Below are 21,613 nucleotides of genomic sequence, written 5' to 3' on the forward strand. Positions count from 1 at the left end.
TTAATCAGTTCCTCTCTTGCTGGAGGTCAGGCGGTCTTGCTGGCTGCATTGCAGGGCTCGCTACATTCAAAGCGGCTAATGAAAAGTGACAAGATAGTGATGTTGAGAGGTTGAGCCGCGGTGGCTGCTCACCTTTGTGACCTGACATCTTCTTCTATATTCATCTCTCTGTCCTGCTGCACTTCTGTCATGCTGTTTCGAATCCTCCTCCCTTTATCTAGCATTCTCCTACTTATCTCTTTACTTTTTTGCTCCAACTTAAAGTGTTTTTTCTTCTCCTTCTGTCCCTCAGTAGTCCATCGGAGGCGTTCTGTGATGTCTGGTGACGACGTGCTCCTCCAGTGTGAATTGCGCTCCAACCTGGCAACTCCACGCTGGACGCTGAACGGCAAAGAGCTCCAGGGATACGGCCTGAATTCGGGCTACCGCATCGGCACAGATGGCCTCCTCATAATCGGAGCTCGTTCCCAGCAGAGTGGGTCTTATCGCTGCTTTGCTGTGGAGAACTCCGTCTCAGTCCTGGTGTATCTCTATACAGTCAGGGTACACACGGACTCCTACTTCCCCGTGGAGCCTGAATCCATGACTTCCCCCACCACAGTTTCCAGCCCGACTGTTTTCTCCACCAGCAGCCCCACAGAGCAGCCCCTGCCCTCCCCCCCCGCCCCACTGCCTCCGGGGGCCGAGTTCCAGACCTACAGACACATGGAGGCCATGTACATCTCCCTGGTGGCGGTCCTCGGGGGGCTCTGCTTGGTGTTGACTGTGGTGCTTCTTTATGTGAGCTTCTGCACCAGAAGGGCCCGGCGGGACCGAAAGTTCTCCCAGCAGGAGCTGCACGTCCTGGGGGCCTCTGAGAGGAAGAGGAGCTCGCATCTGGAGCTTAAAACCATCACGGGCCACTGTAACGGCCGCCAGGGTCGTCGCTCAATCTCGATGACAACATTTGGGGACATTGGTGATGGATTCCTGCAGATTGTTCCAGGGGAGGGCCAGTTCTCCCCCTGCAAAACGCCTCCCCCTGCCCCTCCTCTGCCCATGCCACCTCCATTACCCAACATTGATTACGCCAACGGGATGTCGGCCACTCTGCCCAGCGTGCTGCGGAAGATGAACGGGAACAGCTACGTTCTTCTGAGGCAGGCCGACACCGAGGGCATGTCGCCGCTCTACCACTCCTTCACAGAGGAGCTCAACAAGATCCTGGAGCAGAGGAAACACACACAGCTGGACCTGCAGCCGGACGAGAGCTCCATCTAGGACGCCCCCTCTCAGGCTCAGTCCCAAAGTTATTTATTTTATACCCCAACGGTGACCCGTAGTGGTGGGGAGAACTGACTGTCGTATCAAACGCTGCTGTTATTTACCCAGTGTCAGAGTACCTCGCCTGATCTGAAATGCGCAGGCGCCCCTTGTCTCCCATGGCAAATGACCCAGGATTTCACTTCAACAACGGACTACACTAACCAGACGTTAATATTCAAAAAGTGGAGCTGTGAAGATTTTGGTCAAAGACTGCGCTGTTACAGAAGTACGAGGAAGAAGGGAGCTTAATGCTTCCTCTGCTGAGACTTTCTGGAGGCTTGTGAAAGATCGGGGTCATACATGTGTGATGTAGAAGACACAAACTAGGACACGAAAATAAGTCAGGCCAAGAGGGGACCGCAGATATATGAGACTGTGGAAGTGTTCAGGGTTTTTAGTGCCATGTAATGTAAGCCTTCTATGGAACTTAAAGTGATACTCCACCAAAAATCTACCTTTTGTGCATTGTTAAATCATTCTACCTTTCACCTGATGTGCTTTCCACCTCAGAGCCTTTCGTGAGTTATGGACAGTTGTTAGAAGGTCACAGTGCTTTAATGAGCAAAGAGTGCATCCTATTGGGATTCATTAGCTGCCATTGGCCACCTCCAGGTGTGTCTCAGCAGTGGATAATAAGGACACATCACCCCCAAACCCCTGTGTGTGATGTTTGAGCAAGTGAACTAATATACTACATTGAAGGACCATTCAAAATGTTCAAATGAAATCATCCAAACTGTATAAAGTTGGCACCAGAATGATTTAAGAAGTTTCATGATTTTTAAAAGGGAAAACATTTCCAAATAGGAATCAATTTTAAGCAATTATCGAAACATCTGCTGATTATTTTCCCCAAAAAATGTCATAAAAGAGTTTCAAATGCTCGTCACATCTTACCAGAGTCAAGTGTGCCTTCTTGGGATTGTTGACAAACATTTGTTAACCCCAAAATATCTCATATGAAGATATTAAAGAGAGAAAATTAGCAAATGCTCCACTTTGAGAAGCTCATTCTTTGCATACTACATATTACAATCACCCTTCAAGCCCACAGGGGAAGCCTGTTTGATACTCAAAAGATAGATGTTGTGTGGAGTATCACTTTAAGAAGCTGTTACAGTTCACAAGGGCTCAGGTGGTGAGACAAATCTTACATTTGAAGTTATTTAAAACTATTCTTTCTTAATTTTCTTCTGCTCTCAAGTAGATTGCTGCAGCAGTTAGTAGCTCTTTGGTGTGTTAATAGGAAAACCTGTAGCAAAGCTTCTGTTAGCATCAATGTTAGAACAAGAGACACAGCTTAAGTGGTCTATTAAAGGAGAAGTCTGTTTGTGGTCAGATTGATTGAGTTCACTTAAGACCACAGGCTGGCTCCGGGGCCCATTGGGGAAACCACACTGAACACAAATGGCTGTAAAGGAAATATGCAGCTTTCTATTTATACAGCTCCAACATTATCTCTTTGTCATGGTCAGACTGTTGCCTTGTTTTTGGATGATCCTTCATTACACCTCGAAGATGCGGCTTTCTCTTGAGACGTCATCCCATTATTTTCAGACACAGACAAAAGCTCTTGGTGATGCTACAAAGAGTCAAATTGGTTTCCATCGACTTCTTAAATGGTCCCCTATCTGTGAAGAGCCTGCAAGGGGCCATTTGTCAATCCAGAGAAGACCTTCACACAAAGACATCCTCTATGTTTACCTGACATCAGAGCAAGGCCAAAACAGCAAGAACCGCAGACCGTACAGTATTTTCTTGGCAAGGTGAACTATGATTAAATAGTAGGTATAACTTAGACAGACTGAAATGAATCTCTAAGTAGTTTGTGAACGTGTCACGGTGAGGGGTAAATAAAGATCTGTCTTACCCAGCAAAGTGTTGAATCAGCTCTCGTAGCGGTGGCTCAGCAGCAGCCCTCGAAGGGGACTCTCAGCGAGCGTCTGTCAGAGCGGGCTGACAGGAACAGCGAGACTTGGCTCCCCTCCACCAGGAGAGGACACAGGCTTTTTGTCTGTTTGCAGTGCTGTCCTCTCACAAGTCAGAAGCAGACAGGAAACATTTGACCTGAGTGTCCTGGTTAGCCATGCAGGAAACAGACGATGATACAAGGAGGCAGCAGCTATTTTGCTCTCGCAGGTTTTTACAGTAGTTGTCCTCTTGTCTGCCTTGTAAGCCACTTTATTTTGAGAATATGGTTCAGGGAGTGCCCTATACGCAGACTGATAAATGTCTTCGCCCGGATTGAAGGAAATCTGTTTGATATCATTAAACAAAGTGCTTGCTTTGTTTTGTTTGAGACATGAATATTGTTGGGGATAGATTGGTCAAAGAAAGGTGTATTATTCATGGCCTGGTCCACTATATGAAAGCAGGATTTCTGGCCATTCACCTTTAAACATGGAGACACATATTCTTGTTCGTTGGTAGCAAATTGAACCTTTAAACCCCTTCTACTGATTATTTTGTATCTGGCTATCTCTGTGACCTTATGCGAAGTCTCTGTCTCAGTAGTTATATGCTGTGTATAGGCTTGTCTCTTTAGGAAATTACAACTATATAAAATGTTAGCGTTTTGCTTTTTCCATACAAGAAATATAGAATCCAGACAAATAGGCAGATAGTAAACCTTTGGACCATACGCAGCACCACTAAACTGCCAGATCAAATCATTTCATTGGATGCCAACAAAAACTTCAGATTGGGTGAAGTGGTCTTACTTCAAACTTGGCTACAATGTCTATACTCCTCACCATATGCCTATGTGCGAAGACAAAACCATGATCTACTGTCACACATTTCAGATCACACTAAACAAATAGCATATGTATTGGACTACTTCTCATATATGTGGCTATAAATACAACTTAAGAAAGAGGTTCAAGGTTCTTTATTGTCAAGCTAACATAGCTACAGAGTAATTATGTCGTTGAAAATCTTAGGTCACAGGCTTCTCCAACAATGTAAAAAAAGAGTGAACTATTGTCAGTTAACTATAAATCCAAACGTTCTCAGACCTCAGCCATGAAGCTCTCCTTGGATGTGTTTCTCCGTATGATACAACCTCACCTGTGTGTCCTAATCAGCCATGCAGAAAATAGATGACCATACTCATTTGCACTTTGCATGTTTTTTATCAGCCTTTTTACCCATTTCACTTGATTTTCATCCTCATTCCTCCCCCCTCTCCCTCTCTGTTGTTCCTTCCCGTCTCATCAGTTCTCATGACAGTATTATCTATTGCTCTATCTGCTCACATTCACACTCTCTCAAGGACCCTGCTGAATTTACAAATGCCATTGTGGCCCCCAATCCATTAGAACTCGTTTTTAAATAGCCCTAGAGTTTGTGTTTGTGAAACAAGTTGGTTTTCTGCACTAGTTCAACATGCTACTCTCCATTTTTTCAGAGAGGTTGACTAGGATTGTGCATATTTTCTGATCCATGCTAATTTTATTTATTTTATTTAAATCAAAGATGTGAAGAAATGTTTTTGTTGGGTTACATTTAATTGCAAATTCAAGATATGTAAAAATGATTGCAGTTTTCTCCTGAGTTCAACATGTTACTATACGGTACCTGCACATGTATTATATAAAGGCTTCCATTATCAAGGTCCCTTATGTTGAAAGCTTTGTCTGAATCTGCGACCTTTGCTGCTGCTTCATTCTCATTTAAGGACAATCTGTTAACAAAATAAACTGTCTCTGCCCTGTTTTCTATGGACTTTAAAAACATATTGCATTACATTCACCTTGTCTATGTACACAAATCCAGATTGAAGCAAACATCCCGCTGCGTCAATATGCAAGATACAGTATATTTTATGTAGATTATTTTTTAGGTGTCGGCCAAAGACAGTAGTTCCTTTTGCACTGTTAGTACTTTTTTAAACGTCATATACTCTTGTAAACTGTGACAATTTGATGGAAGAGGATGAAACACTTTTTTTTAGATTAAAGTCAGATTTCTGTATTTTTCTCAGAATTGTGACTTTAATCTCACAACAAAATTAAAAGAAACTTTTGTCAGATCTTGAAAAAAAGTGGCCCTAATCCTCTCCCATACACTTTCCATCAAGTTTTTTCTGTATGATTTCTTTTGTTGATAATGACCTTATCTATGTGCTTTTCTCAGAATAGAACTGGCTTCCTGTACGATTTAACCACCTACGTTGTTGCAGACCTTTTATGTTGTGTCTCATGTCTTATTTATTGAAGTTCATTACATTTCAATTTGCCTCTGTGCAGATTAAATAACACTTATCCTCATCTTGGGGGGAAACAAAAAAGTCAGCGTCAAGAGCCTTGAGGGGAAGGCAGGAAATGACTTGCAAAACATGCTCAAACTGAGTCCAACTCTCCAGACGCCACAACACTCGGTTGTTTTTAGCTTGTGGCAAGCGACAAGGCCACTGGGAACTCCACTGGGAATGGAGCCCACAGCCATTTACATATATGACTCTGACAGAGCAGAGGTATAACATAAGCTCAGAGGGGGGATAAAATGACCATATTTCAGAGCAAGGCAGTAACTTAGCAACAGCATCTTAATTTAGAGTTTTCAATGTCCTAGCGTGGGTCTAGCTTTGCCAGTTTTCATTGGGTAGCGCGGGTGTGATGGGAGTGTACTGGCCCTGATATCTGTAATTTGTGGCATATATAAATAAAAATGCAGGAAATTTGCATTTTCACACAATCATGATTTCATTCAAAGATCATTAAAATGTCACCAGCTGTATTTGCAGTACAACTATCACATCAGGAACTGCAGTCTTTATGGCTGAGGGTAATTCAGTTGGACATGGCATCCACATTCTTATAAACAATGATCCTCAAGTATAGTTATTTGGAAGAAAATGAGTGAAATCAGCAGAAGTATGCCACTGCAGAGCTCTGCTCCACTGTCTCTCACTGATCACCATCCTCTGCAGTCACCTCACGCTCCTATTCTACATGCATTCTCTCAGATATACCCAAACCATTTCCTAGTGGCCAGAACTATGTATGCCAGCAGAATAGTATCAATCAATCAACAGCAACGAGCAATCTGTCCTGGAGGCACCTTTCACGCCTATTTGTATTCATGGGAGGACTGTTTGGGCGTATTTTTGTTGAGAACTACATTGAGGTTATTTGTTAGGGAATAAAAGGGAAAGCCGGCATGTTTCAGTCTAAGATGATGAAAAGAAAGAACAAATCACCCGCTGCAGGAGTTTTCAGGACAGCTCTGCGCTGCTGAAGGTAGCCCTATTTGACTTTTTTGGTGTTGCCTTTCCTGTATTGTGTTATATAGGTTTTTGTGCATAATTAATGTTCTGCAAAGGCTAAGTTTCTCTCCCACACTCCTCCTCTGCCTCCATATAGTCCTTCATTTACTTCCGCAACATAGTACACACTGTACATGATAGGCCAAGGGGCGGGACATCTCTAAGCAGTAGACCAATCGCAACAGACAGCCAGCTAACCAATCAGAGCAGACTGGGCTCTTGTTTTCGACAGAGGGTGAAAAGAGGTGCTGCAGCACAGGCAGTATGAGACAAATAAAGTTCTTTCTGAATATTAAAGCTATGTCACAGTAGAGGCATAACATACAATTATGAAACCTGAAAACTAGCATACATGGGCCCCTCCCCTTTAAAACATTTCCCTCAAGCTATCACACAGCTTTCTGTCATCTTAATTTAGGGATTTGTTGTGCATTAAGGAAACCATCAAACCTTCTCAGTATCTAAAACATGTACATTCCCTGGTGTCATGGAAATAAAGAAAGGTGTTCCTCTGCCATGTGTCTTGTCTGTGAAGTATTATCAGTGCAGTTAAATCAGTCAAAGCTAATGAAGCAGACGGCACATCAGTGTTGCTCTGCTGATCTTCTGACATGCTGTGAAAATATAACTCAGAAGAAAATCTAAATTTAAACACCAATGCCCAGCAACTGAACCATTTTTAAAAAAGATTTATTTCATACAAAGTTTCATCTGCTCTGAAGCGCTGCACTTTACTACAATGAATCTTCAAATAACCTTGGGTTTAAAAAAACAGCTATCTGCTTTTTTAATATGCCTGCTGACAAGCCTCTGGAGGATTCATGTAACCTCTATTCAAATGTGGCATTTAGAGCTGGTAATAACGGCACAGCTCTGCACAGAATTGCTGCCACCAACAGACAAAAGGGCATGGTGAAAAATACCCAGTCCAGAGCGAGGTCTTCTGCAGAAATATCCAACATATCAACATATTGATCACTTGAACAGCTTCAAAAAATGATGTATCTTTCTACAGTAAACTAGAATTTAGCATTCATTTTGACTTTAAATATTGGATAGTGCTTGTTCAGCATCTTGTTTCTGAGGTCTGATGGGGCCGATGCACGGGGGCCGGTTAGTGAAGGGGTGCCACTGGCCCTGGATGCTGGGGTTGTCAGTGTGGAAGGGCTTTCGGATGCGGATGATGTCCAGGCCGGACTGATTGGTCAGCTTGGTCAAAACCTCAGAGATCTGTATCGACGTTTTGCTTGTGACAATTTCTTCCCTCACGTTGCCGTTTACTGAGGGAAAAGAATAAAGTACAAGTGACTTTTAATAGTACATACTTTTCTTATTGCAAAACTTAACAGTGTCACAAAGAACCAATACATCTGGGTGAAACTCCCAGTGGATTGTTACTTCTAGCTAAATATAGGTCTCAGAAAAAACAGTGTTATACTGCCCCCTACAGTAACTAGTTTCTCCCATTTTTCCCCCTTAAACTGTGGGTTTTCTCTGGAAGTTTTTCCTTGTACGATGTGAGGGTCTAAGGATAGAGGGTGTCGTTTTTTTGTTTCTCATACTGATATTCTGAACAATCTGTGCTGTTGTATTTGCTGTAAAGTGTCTCTACTGTAGGCTATTTTTATTATATGTACAGCACTTTGGCTCCACCAAAAATCGTTTATAAATGTGCTATATAAATAAAACTTGATTTGATTTTAACTAAGAGTAGTAACACACATTATTAACTGTTGTTCACTTTTAACTGTTAACCTGGTAAGCCCAGCACCTGTTTTCATGCTTTTGATTTAAAGTAGCAATATAGTAGTTTAGCATCACCAAAGTAGTATTAGGTAGTTTCTTTAGGGACAGCAGTTGGATTTACAGAAGACAACACATTACACAGGACACATGCGGATGTATTTCCTCTCTTTTTCCTAAATGTGGGAACTTTTTTAACATCGGGAGAGTGTACACACAAGTATATTTGTCCATATTTCCAAGATTTATGCAATTCTTTAAAATATATTTCCCTGGAAATCACTACAATAAAGCATTATTATTATTATTATTATTTGATCTATTTATTAAAAACATGTGCTTAAGTGAGGAAAGAAATTCAGGATTAGTCAGATGTCACATCAAAACACAGTCCTGAGCACTTACGGTATTCTGCAACTATTTTGGGTATCCTGCAGGACTGAGGAGACACATACACGACAGTTGAAGGGTTGTATTTGGCATAATCCACCACCCCCTCTTCAATGAACCCCCTGAAAAAGAAGGGGAAACGTTTTTAATGCTGTGCTTATCCTACTGATAGTGCTTTGTTTGTAGGCCTATTGGTTGTAAACATACAGTCAATTTCCGGTGTTTAATTACTCGTGCTAAGTTAACCAAAGAATATCTGATTTATTTACAAAAAACTACTAACATTTGTAACTTTGAGAAAGAGGTTCTAAAGTAATGTATGTAACATATATTTTACCTGACTCCCAGTGAGCTCTGTGCATTTTTGGAGAAGATGATGGAGAGTCGTTTGAGCTGGCAGACATAGCGACCCACTCCGTTCTGAAGAACACTCTGCAGGAAGCGACTCGGTGTGCCTCTGGATGTCATCGTTTAGCACACAATTAGCGCATATATTTCAATTAAACATTTGTTTTAAAAAAAAACGCTAGAGACAAAAATATGCTAGCTAGAAATAACATTCACAGAGGACGACTTGACGGGCATGCATGTATTCCGGTCCGTCGATGATATGTACCGGAGTGAAACACTTCAATGACACGAGCGCGGTAGAACTTAATAATAATACTTATTTTGAAAGAAATGTAAAATGTTGGATTCATATTATGAAACAGACACTTTTTATAATTCCATATTTATTTTTTGTAGGAATTCACATTTAACATAAATATATAAACGCATTCGGTGCACTTCGGCGTATGTTTCACACGGACTTGTTTTGAAAGCGTACCGAAAAGCCCGGGGTTTGGAAAAGCATGGAGGAAAAGTAGGGCAGACGACAGAGCCAGTAAGTCAATGTTATGTCTTTGTTTTTTAATTAAAACGATATGTATTTCTAGTGGATGCTTTCATGCACATTCATGCTAATTGTCCTTCATAGCTAGTGTTTGTTTAATCAAAAATAACGGTTTTCTTCCTCGCTGTCTTTGCTCTCTGTGACTTACACTAGCATAGGTCATCCAAACATACCTCTGTTGTAGCTTTGCTGTAAGTTAATGAACCTGTATGTCTCTTTGTGCAGGTTTAATGTCGTTTCCAGATAACTAATGTGGAGGAACTTGCTGCTGAGGGGCACCACCTGTCTCTTGCAGGTGGCAGCCCCAAGATGTCTGCACCAAAGACCCTTCCCACCCTTTTCCTGTGTGAGACTTCTTACCCAGAGACTCCTTCATAGGCCTCCACAGCTTCTTGATAAAGGCTACTTCCTGGCACACAGTGGAACCAGGGCTTATAAAAATGATGCCAAGTCTACTTTAGATATTCCTACAACTCATGTCACTATCACAGACATAAAACAGTACCTGCGCTCTAAAGAAATTCCTTTCCACGATGGCCACAGCTGCCTCCACATCCAGAGCTTCTTTATCAATCCGTCCGACAGGAAAGACAGCTACTCCTTGTTCATCGACAAAACCACCGGGCAGTTTTTGTGTAAGGACACGCTGGTGGAAGGGAGCTGGGAGGATATCCAGGACTGCCTGGAGGTGATGCAGAAGCAGGAGCAGGACTTCCTCAGCCCTCATGTGCTGCTGGGATACCCAGAGAGTATGGAAGAGCAGGACGAGAGGGAGAGCGAGCTGAGGGAGGTGCAGAGGATCTGGTCCAGCTCTGTGCCGCTCACTGACGTCCCTGAGGAAGAGGCTCTGCTGGTTAAAACCATGTTCCAGGTATTTCTGAGTGTCATTTCATGAGTTTTTTTCATGACATATTAAGGATTTTCTTTTTATACAAATTATAATAGGGAAAACCCACTTGCCAGACACCATCACATCAAAAAATACAAGGCAAGGCAGGACATTTGTTTCGTTATTCTACACAATAGGCCTATAGTACATGTAAGCAGATGTGTATCGGAGATAAAGGTGATAAATAGGTACTTGTGGGTTATCTGTCGCCACTTTATTTGTTTTTTTCATACTCTCTAAATACGCACTTTTTTTTTTTTTTCAGACTCTAAATAAACCTAACCCCTAGGATTAATGTTTTTTATTTTGAGAATTGAAAAAGTTAATGTGGAGGAACCAGCTACCTGCTATTAAAAAGGGGCGACAGATAACCCACAAGTGCCGAAAATATTGTAACATGTCGATAATTTTCCTCACAGGATAATAGGCTTTACTAATGCTTTGTTTCAGATCTCAAAGGTCTCCAATGCAACACTCAAGAAGTTTGGCGTGAGACTCTTTAAACCCACCAAGAGTCTGGTTTTCCCCTGGTTTGGGGGCCCCGACTCCTCCCTGAAGGGCGTGAAGCTCCTCTCCGCCCAAAGCACAGACAATAACAAAGTCATTTATAAAGAAGCCACAGTCCCAAAGTGTAATTCTTTCCACAGCCTGTTCGGCCTCCCCCTGGTGGGCCGTATGGACGTGGAGGTGGTGCTCACCGGTTCTGAGCTGGACACACTCGCTGTGAGCCAGGCCACAGGACTCCCCAGTGTGGCTCTTCCACGGGGGGTCAGCTGCCTCCCACCCATCCTGCTGCCTTACCTGGAACAGTTCAAGAAAGTGACGCTGTGGCTGGGAGACGACATTCTCTCCTGGGAGGCGTCGAAGATCTTCTCTCGTAAGCTGGGTCTGAGGCGCTGCTCGCTGGTGCGGCCCGGGGAGTACAGACCCTGTCCTATGGAGGCGCTGGCTCAGGGGAAGAACCTGGGACACATCATCAAATCCTCCATCCCAGCAGCACATAAGTCCATCGTGTCCTTCAAGCAGCTCAGAGAGGACGTGTACGGGGAGCTGTCGAACACAGAGCAGGTGGCCGGAGTGAAGTGGGCCAGGTTTCCCGAGCTCAACAGGATCCTGAAGGGACACCGCAAGGGGGAGCTGACTGTTTTCACAGGTATGAAGAACCATGATGCTTAAGGCGAGACCAGGCAAAAACATCGTAGTACTGGTCAATTTTGAGATTTTGTGCTATTTTGATTCTATAACATGTTTTCTTTCAGGCTTTTGGAAGGAAAACGTACAAAATACACATTTAAGTGTTTATTTTACTATAGTTTGTCTATTTGCGTCTGTAGATTTCTCCTAAATTCACCAAAAGTTAGCATTCTAACGTAACATAAAGTACCGCGACCGCTGTGTGCACCATGTCAACAGAGGTATCGCTGGAAAGCTGTGTCTCTCCTGCACAATCTCATCGGATCCAAATATGGTCATTTCCTTTGTATCAGTAACCAATCGTGAAAGCACAAAGGGGTCTTAAACCAAGAAACGAAATCTCATTGGCTGGTGTCAATTTCTGACAACGTGATTCGTTCAGATGCGTCACGTGGTGTGCTAAAACACTTCCTGGTTAGCTTTCAGCTAGAAATTGAAATCTCAAAATGGCAAAAGAACGGCGAAAAAAACGTTCACAGAGAAGACGACAACAATTGTCACTTGCACGAAGCAAGGTTATAAAAAGAACAGGAGGGTTTAGCTAGCGCCTGCCTCACTGCAATCTTTAAAGGTCGTTTTCTCAAAATGAGTTTTTTCTCCTACTCTGAGTTCGAAATTTCAACTTCAGTAGCACGTAGATACACCAAACCTTCCAGTTATATTCCTATCAATATTATGAAGGCTTTTACAGAAGGGTTTGTTCATATATCATTCATAGCCTGAATTATACAACATTATATACCTACCCGGAGTGATAAAAAGAGATATCCAATATCCCTTCTGTAAAAGCCTTAGATGCTAATATGACTACAAAATGAAACAAGAATTTTGAACCTGGCTATATCCAAAGTTCAGATTTTGATTCCTGAAATGTGTTAATCTGTGCATATTTAATGAGATAATGGATAATTTGCATATTTAAACATGCTATTTCAGAAAACTTGTAATACAAAAGAAAATTGCCTTATTGTAAGTAATTAACTGGAGAAATTTCTAGCTGATACCTTTAAGTTAAAAAAATTACCCTATTCACCTGGGGTGTCTCGCCTTAAAGACCAAGTTTTGAATCACAGTTCATAGTATAGTCTTGGTTGTTGTTTAATTCTAATACAATGCTAAATGATCAACCAACTCTACACTTCCCCTAGGCCCAAAAGGGTCGTTGCATCTTTCGGCACATTATTTTGGTTTTCTAGCCCACAAAACCATAGTTGTTATTATTGAATATCTCCTGATTATTTTCTTGATTAATGTTGTCTAAACAATTTCACAAAATGGCAAATAAATGTATATCCCAGGTTCTCAAATGCCAAGTTGATGTTAAAAATGTCTTGTTTTGTCAGTCCACGACCCAAAGATAGTCAGTTAAATAAGATATAAAACTGAAAAAAGAAGGAGTTCTCCAAATTTGGTATGATTTAAAAACAGCATTTTTAGACATTTTCATTTAAAACAGCTCCAAAGGTAGCAAAGGGCGCTCTACAACCGACCTTCTGAAAAAATGAAACTAAAATGTATCCATTGGTCTTAATATATATGTTTGTTTTTATAACCAGGTCCCACTGGCAGTGGGAAGACCACCTTTATCAGCGAGGTTGCTCTGGACCTCTGCATGCAGGGCGTCAACACGCTGTGGGGCAGCTTTGAGATCAACAACGTGCGTCTGGCCAAGGTCATGCTCACTCAGTTTGCCATGCAGAGGCTGGAGAACAACCTGGAGCAGTACGACTTCTGGGCAGACAAGTTCGAAGAGCTGTCTCTCTACTTTATGACTTTCCACGGGCAGCAGAACATCAAGTAAGCGTTTCAATGAATATGTCCTTCTAAATCCCAGTAGGCATCCCATGCTACTTTTCCTAGTGCTTTAGCCAAGACCATACAATCAATTCATTAAACTGGATTTTGTCAACAGTAGCTGTAGGAATATGCCAGTGTTTGCTTTTAACTTGCTTTAATTCTTTGATATAGTGCCAAAAGGATAAGTCAGAAAACAAACTGACCTCATTGGTTAAGCCCTTTTAAAGAGGACATATCGTGCTCAATTTTAAGGCTATACATGTAAATTGAGTCTCTACTAGAACCTGTTAACATGCTTTAATTTTGAGCAGCTGTCTCTTTGAATCCCTTTTCTGAAAAAGCCATCGGTGGTGGTCAATTCTAACAAGTTACATAGAAAGGGGAGCCAGATCTGAAAGGCTTGTTGAATCCCATGTTTACCGAACCACATTGGTTTTTCATGATGTCGCCCCCAAAAAAGAGCCAATTTTCAGTTTATTATTTTGGGTTTTGTTAGTTTGACAGAAACAGATATTTGAAGACCATGCATTATTTTTACTGACTGTACAATTAATGGACGGATTTTCAATAGGGCGGTGCTGGACACAATGCAACATAGCGTCTACCTGTATGATATCAACCACGTCATCATCGACAACCTGCAGTTCATGATGGGGCAGGAAAACCTCTCAGTAGACAAGTGAGTAAGATTTCAAACAAATATAAAGAAAAACAACCTTTTGTTCATGTTCCACTCTCAGTTTCATCAATGTTGCTTTCCCATCACAAATACATAATGACATGATGTTTCCAGGTTTGCTGTCCAGGACCACATTATTGGAGCCTTCAGGAAGTTTGCCACCAACAGCGGCTGCCACGTCACGCTGGTCATTCACCCGAGGAAAGAGGAGGACGACCGGGATCTGCAAACAGCATCCATCTTCGGATCAGCAAAGGTAAGACAGAAAAAGGTGTAGAACTCAGTATCAGAATTGTATTCTAAGACAATTTGATTCACAAGTTTGTACACTTAATTCTCTTTAAATAGGACAAGGGGACTCAAGGAGAGGACAGAACAAAACATTGAATCAAAAAAACAAAAAAAGTATATGGAAAATGTGATTTAAAAAAAATCAAATACATATAAACACTTAAAATAAATAAATAAAGGGTTTTAAAGTATAAAAACACTGCACAAAACAATAGAATAAGAAATGATCAATCAGAAAATATTGTTTCAGATATAACAATTTAAAGAGTTTTTATACAAATCATTATTATATAAGGATAACAATTCTGAAAAACTGCTGGAAAGTCTAAATAGAAATTCAATCCCTACATATCTCCTATATTACTTGCTGTATTTTACTTTTGTTTAACATCCATTTCCTCTTATCGCCTATGCCTTTTCATTTTATACATTTGCTCGTGAGTGTCGCGCTCCTTTTCTATTTAAAAGTGCCTTATCTTTACAAATAAAAAAACCACTAATTGAGTTGTCCTGACCATGTTTACAAAGCTGCAGTCCTTTTACAAGAAGCATCTCCACTTGTAACCCCTTCCAGGCCAGCCAAGAGGCCGACAACGTCCTGATCCTGCAGGAGAAGAAGCTGGTGACGTGTCCCGGCCGCAGGTCCCTGCAGGTCACCAAGAACCGCTTCGACGGAGACGTGGGCATCTTCCCTCTGGATTTCCTCAAGTCTTCGCTGACTTTCGAAGCTCCCAACCAAGGCAAGCACAAACTGAGGAAGGTCACCTACAAGCTGGAAAACGAGGGGGGCGAGGGGATGAAGGTGGAGGTAAAGAAGGTAGAGGTTAAAAAAGAGAAAGGGGCCAAAATAGCAAAGGCTCCACGAACTGTAACCGGGAAAGAAAAGCGTGCAGCAGTAACGATAATATAGTATACTTGTAAGGCAGAAGAGATTACTGGGATCGATAAAGTGTTAGATAGCAAGGATGTTTGACAGTTTTATGTCAATAACAAAAGGTTCAACTAAGCTGAATAGTAAGTATGTTGGAGCAATGTAAAATGAGCTCTGATTGTAATTCACAATGAAACAAATAGTTAATAATACTGTAATATGTAGTATTTCATTATGGAGCAAAGTATGAAGTATGTTCTGAGCAGAATGTGAAACAATGATGGAAAGTGTTGGCACATGATAAGCTTTTCTACTACTGTATATTAAGACAAAGTTCTCTGTTCAAAGTGTTTATGAAATACATCATGACTCGTTCAATTTCACAAAAAATGCCGTTTTCATGGTAATGTCCAGTATTTCACGGTAGAACACTATCACACTGTCTGCGTGCCAGGCTGATACAGACACTTGCACATTGCCTTAGTGTGCTCTCTACTGACATTTTGTCCAAGGATGAATTATTATATGAGCTCCTTTTTTTTAAAATAAAATGCTTGAATGCTAAAATGTCTTGTGTTTTCTTATTTGATCAACAGAGGGCAGTGTGTGCTTTATTACAGATAGAAACTTCCACAGTTAATATTGCCACCCTTTTTCAACACATGGCTACAAATGTGTTTTTTTATTTATCTTAGTCTTTGGGTTTCAATGGCAGATGTATTGATTTGTTTCAGATGTCTGTGCTTTGTTGATACTAACAAGCTTTAAAGTGCACATTTATGCATATTACCACCAAGAATTTAACTCGTGCACTATTTAGCAACACTGGAAGCACTGTATTGCCTCTGTGTCATTTCTTTCTATATACATTTTCAGTAAGCTGGTGATTTATAAGATAATCGGAGATTCTTTGAAGGATTTAACAGTAAATAAAGGATGTCAAATTAGCACATTATTGCATCTAAAGCAGTAAAATGCAACCAACACATCGATAAAATGAATTTAAAACAACATCATGTAAAAGACTCAGAGGGAACATTTTACTGCACTGTTCCTGTTTATCATGTACATTTTGCTGGAAAAACATGCTTGTATTTAGCAGGACTTTTACTTGTAGTGGAGTATTTTCCCAGTTGGTCAGTACTTCTTCCACCACTGCAGATTACACATTAGGTTCAAAGGGTTCCATACGTTTTAATGCACCTGCCTAATGGGTTTTTTTCATTGTGAAATTGAGCCATCTCCGGTGTCACATTCCACAATCCATTATTTAGACTTGGTGACTTTAATAAATGCAAATGTATTTCAAAACATCTTCATATGAATATTTCATGGGTAAAGTCAATTGCCCCGCCGCCCGGGCTGCAGCAGTGTGGGGTTACATGTGGGATCAGCAGCTTTCAGAGGTGAGAAGCTGCTCTCTGCTGCAGGATCTATTGGTGCTTGCAGTGTTGTATTTCATCACAGTCACTGCGAAGCCAAATAAAAATTCAGATTTATGACAGAGAGGGAAAGGTTTAGTGTGGGAATATGGAAGTGCCAGAGTGTTTGATATCAGGGCTTCTGATGATGTTCAACCTGGGTAATCCAAACAGCTGGTTTTTGTCTCTACCTGGGAGTCTCTTTAAAGAAATAGTGGATCTTTGCATTTTGGAAATCTCATCAAGAGACTCTTGGACTCCAGTTGCATCAGAAACATGCCCATAGCAGGAGGCATGAAACATTAAACAATGATAACTTGTACAAACCAATACCATATTTCAATTTATGACACATATAGATATATCAAAATTGAGGAAGCACTGACTTGTCAAAACCTGCTGGCTATATTTCCCACAGAGTTGTAAAGTAACAGACACCTGTAATCAGAATTACAAAAATACTTGAATCAACCCAGATTACATTTGAAAACACGTGCAATTAGATTATAGCCTGGTTAGATTGCCACGGATCACTTGATACACTTTGTTTACATCTTTAAATAAGATATTCATTTATCAAAAGTGCATTGCACATGTTGTAGTTCTATACACTGCACTTGTAGTTTTTGGCAGTATTTTCTTTATATACTTTAACAGTTTATTGGGGGAATTCAAAGGATTCGGTGACTTCTTATACAAACTGGTGAATTGTATTCAGTAACTGACCACGTTTCAAAGTAATTGAAGCCAACATTAATTACAGAGGTATGGTAATTCTTTTTTAACTAAACTTCATGATCTTTTTTTCCTTTGACCTAGACGTTTTCAGCCCCAAACGACGTTCACAAGTGAACTCACTGATTTTATCAGACTGTGCACACTTAAGGCTTTTAAAAACTTTTTTTACACGTGCAGTAATACTACCCAAGACCTGTAAACAGACTCTGATTGGTGGAATTCCCCTTTAATATTGTTATGCCATTGTTTATCTAAGTCCAGAGTTCACTGAGATTGGAGCCTCTCCGTCTGCCTCTGAGATCTCTGCTGGCTCCTTCTGTGACAGAGCGGTCCGGGGAAGCTCCTGGCCCCAGACTCACTTTACACATGGTATGTGGACCCCTGAGCTCCTCAGATAGCCCAATATATTGTTGTAAGGAGTGGGAATAATTCCTGTGTATGTTTGATGAATCCCTGCAGATAAGATGAGGGAGACACATGCTTGGTTTTTATTTCATCCTTTGCTGTCATTTCTTCTTCTCCAAGCCTTTCTTTGCAGCTTAATGTTTTCCTGTGAATGTTTTACTGCTGTGTAAGTACACATTGCTTTCTATAATGACTCCAGGCTGTGTTCTGGATGGGCCTGGGTGTCCTCTTGAATGTGTGGGTGTGGGATACGGCTGCTGAGGACTCTGAAAGGGCCTCTTTGTTTTTTGAGACGTTACTGCTCCGTGATGATGGCGGCTGTCTCCAGCCAGCTCCTCAAAAGGAGGGAAAAACTGAAAACTTGGAAGAAATGAGTTTGACACAAATCTATTCAGATGCTCATGACTGCACGGAACTTTCCCAAATACTCACACACTGCTTTCAGTCATGCTGTCAGCTTACTGAGCTTTATCCAAGTAGGTTTCAAAGATAATAACTCAAGTTTTTGATGTCCTTTCCCAGAGTATGCAAAATGGTTAAATACTGAAATCTCTGTGTATTGTTGTTTGTGTCCAAAGTGACCTTTATTGAACAGAGCTTTGAATTCCTATTCAAATGGCTGCCATCTGGAGAGGGGACGAGATGAAACAACCTTTGATACGCAGCTCTTAATCATGAAGGGAACAAATTGTGCAGAGAACAAAACACTACAGATATGGGAGGATGTGAATTAAATGAGACTAAGAAAAGAGGTTTCAGCTGCAGATAAAATATTTCTCTCGTTAGGTATTTGACCTTGAAAACACTGCAAACGTCAAGGTCAGATTAGAGCATTAGAAGTACATTTACTTTATAAACTGTTTCCACAAACAAGGAAAAATGTAGTCAGTGGTAAATACTCGAGGCCCCGGCTGCTCCCAGCACTGCTGATGATGGGACGCATGGATACATGACATGCATGCATAGCTCTCCGCCCCATTAGCCGGCCTTCATTAAGCCATCTATTTGACCAAGTCTGGGGGTAATTTCAGGACCTTCAATCTGAGTTAATCAGCTGGGGGCTCTGGCTCTGCAGATGGATTTAGCTCAGCTTGCAAGACAGGATCATATTCAGAGTCTTTTACGTTGATTATGGTTAAGGTATTAAGTTTCCTTTAGACATGGTGATAAGACAGTATTACACGGAATGGAGCAGGTAAGGTTCAGAAAACACGAGAATGTTTTTTGGAGGAAAGCTCAAACAGTTAAAAGAATAGTTAATTATTATAGTGTAAATATATCAAGTTGTGGTTCCATGAGTGGTTTTGCACAGGACAGTTTTCTGGCTGGATGCATTGACTTCCTGCCAGCCTAGCTATTTATAGAGTTTGGTTAAGCTAAGCTGGGCTACTAGCTTTATATTTAATGCATAATATGAGCGTCTCATCTACTTTATAAGCATATTAGTAGCTTACTTAAGTGCAGGGAAACTTGTGTGCTTTCTTTTTGATGCTGACTAATGCTAAATAACACATTCTTAACAAATATTGCAAAGCACAATACAATACATTGCAGAAAGACATGCATTTAAGTGACATATAAACCAATATCCTCATCTTTAATAAATAAAGCTAACAATGTGTAATTCTGAGTATGTGGAAAAACCTATATATATATAAGTAAATGGTACTTAAGGTGAGATTGTTTTTTCCAATGATATTAAGGCTTTATATTAAGCATCTTGTCCAATTACAACTGGTAATTACTCATCTAAATATGAAGACAGTTTGAGACAGTTAAAAGCCTATTTTATTTTGTTTATAACTTCTCATCAGTAGCCTACTATGTCTGTCATATCACAGTGTCTTCTTTTGAAGCAAGCACAGCAACTTGTATTGTCCTTGGAAGAGTGGAGCTGCATATTTCTACCAGTTTTTGGATTGGATACAATGATTCCACTGATAATCAGTTTACAATGTACATAAATCATACCATTACCATTATAGCAACACAATGCCTGGCTCTGTGTATATTATAACCATGTGCACTGAACATCCTTCCCTCTGTGGTCCCAGACCTGGAAAAGCTCAAGTTTCAGTTCATTATGTCAAACTTAAACAATGTTCTATATTTTTGTTATTGCCAATAATTCCGATGGAAAAACAATGCAGTGAAGCCACAATTGTGTGTAAAGCTGCAGCTGAAAATAATCCCCAACAATTGCACAAGTAACTCTAAACAGTCAATTAAAACTACAGTAACCAGCTGTTTTACCCTTAAACACAACAAAAATATACGATTGTTGCGCCCAAACGTTTTTCAATGACCTTGAAAGGTGCAACTTACCTTCAGGCACTTTTAACCACATCTCGACAGGGGAGCAAATGAAACACACCGCTACTTGAACATTGTTGAACAGCAACTCAACAAAAATATATAACATAAGCCGCTTTTATATTACTGATGGGTACTGTTTAATACTTGATTAAAACCATTTTGTTTCTGCTCCTAAATTGAGTGTGTCGGAATCCTTCATGTGACAGTGTGCATCTAGACCGGGTGACGACACTACCTATTGACGCAGCAACCACTGTAAGTTATATTCTGGTTTAATTAGACTTCTCTGTTTCATTTATTCTACTCTGTATAATTGTTCTGTAGTTATTGTAGCTAAAACGGCGCTTTTGAGAGATTTTAAATCTCAGATCTGCTCAAGTGAACCTGTTACACAGGTCTCAGTGGGGCACTCAACCCTGCATTACAATATAGGCAGGGACACTCTGCTGATTGCGTGAAGTACAACAGCGTGACTTAGTCATCTTTCAGCTAAAAAGCACTCAAATACCGCATTTAAAATCTGAAGAACTCAGTGTGCATCTAGACCGGGTGACGACACTACCTATTGACGCAGGAACCACTGTAAATTATATTCTTGTTTGATTAGACTTCTCTGTTTAATTTATTCTGCTCTGTATAATTGTCGCCCATCAGCTGTAGAGAGTTAACTAATTAGAGGGGCGTGGCCCCACAGCTGTGAGAACTCATTAATCAGGCATCCATTTTAGGTAGCTCTTTCCTGGAGTGTCAGACAGCCGAAGACTGACAAATACATTGGAGTCCTGCGGGAGTAAGACTGACAAAGACATTTGAGTCCTGCGGGAGTCACGAGGGTGGCACAGAGGAGGCAAATCCTCCTCTGATTGAGCTAATTACCGCTGGTGTTTTATTTTATTTTATTTAGTTTTCTAGCCCCTCATGCTATAATCATGTGTATTTTCTCCATTCCTGTTCATGTGTCTTCTCGCAATTATCACTGGCCCCGTGTATCTCCTAATCGCTATAACCGGCCTACTCTCGTCTATCCCACATGCTCCACTGAGATCCAACATCTAGTTTCAGGTGGCCTGTGGAACTGCCAGTCAGCTGTTCCTAAGGCTGACTTCATCTCTGGCTACGCCTCCCTGCAGACCCTGGATTTCCTTACTCTCACTGAGACGTGGATTACTCCATCCAACACATCCACCCCAGCAGCTCTCTCCACAGCATATTCCTTCACCCATACACCCAGACCCACTGGTAGAGGAGGTGGCATTGGTCTCCTGCTCACTCCTTCCACCTTTGAATTCCATGCTGTCACAGTAACCCATCCTATACAATTAACCATTGTTGTTCTCTACCGTCCACCAGGCGCCTTGGGAGACTTCTTGGAGGAATTAGATAATCTCCTCTCACACATCCCTGAAACTG

General features: G+C 41.1%; 3 protein-coding genes across 3 annotated transcripts in view; 2 read left to right on the plus strand and 1 right to left on the minus strand.

The window, feature by feature from the left end:
• The window catches only part of sema4gb (sema domain, immunoglobulin domain (Ig), transmembrane domain (TM) and short cytoplasmic domain, (semaphorin) 4Gb), a 39,682-nt gene extending 32,593 nt beyond the window's left edge, over positions 1–7,089 (plus strand). The window contains exon 15 of the mRNA XM_034218098.1: positions 293–7,089. Coding sequence (XP_034073989.1) covers positions 293–1,260 — 968 coding nt within the window. The 3' untranslated portion in view covers positions 1,261–7,089. The remainder of the gene's footprint in view (positions 1–292) is intronic.
• A 159-nt stretch (positions 7,090–7,248) lies between these two features.
• Positions 7,249–9,324, minus strand: mrpl43 (mitochondrial ribosomal protein L43). The gene is made up of 3 exons (XM_034218099.1): positions 9,045–9,324; positions 8,723–8,829; positions 7,249–7,854 (listed from the first exon to the last, which is right to left on the minus strand). Exons 1-3 carry the CDS (start codon positions 9,173–9,175, stop codon positions 7,619–7,621), a joined length of 474 nt encoding a protein of 157 aa, XP_034073990.1. The 5' UTR covers positions 9,176–9,324; the 3' UTR covers positions 7,249–7,618.
• Positions 9,325–9,508: 184 nt separating this feature from the next.
• Positions 9,509–15,890, plus strand: twnk (twinkle mtDNA helicase). Its single transcript, XM_034217969.1, has 7 exons — positions 9,509–9,593; positions 9,828–10,473; positions 10,942–11,644; positions 13,242–13,482; positions 14,054–14,161; positions 14,276–14,417; positions 15,027–15,890. Exons 2-7 carry the CDS (start codon positions 9,853–9,855, stop codon positions 15,360–15,362), a joined length of 2,151 nt encoding a protein of 716 aa, XP_034073860.1. The 5' UTR covers positions 9,509–9,593; positions 9,828–9,852; the 3' UTR covers positions 15,363–15,890.
• The last annotated feature ends 5,723 nt before the right edge of the window (positions 15,891–21,613 follow it).

The sequence above is a fragment of the Gymnodraco acuticeps genome, unplaced genomic scaffold (genome assembly GCF_902827175.1).
Source record: "Gymnodraco acuticeps unplaced genomic scaffold, fGymAcu1.1, whole genome shotgun sequence".
NCBI lineage: Eukaryota > Metazoa > Chordata > Actinopteri > Perciformes > Bathydraconidae > Gymnodraco > Gymnodraco acuticeps.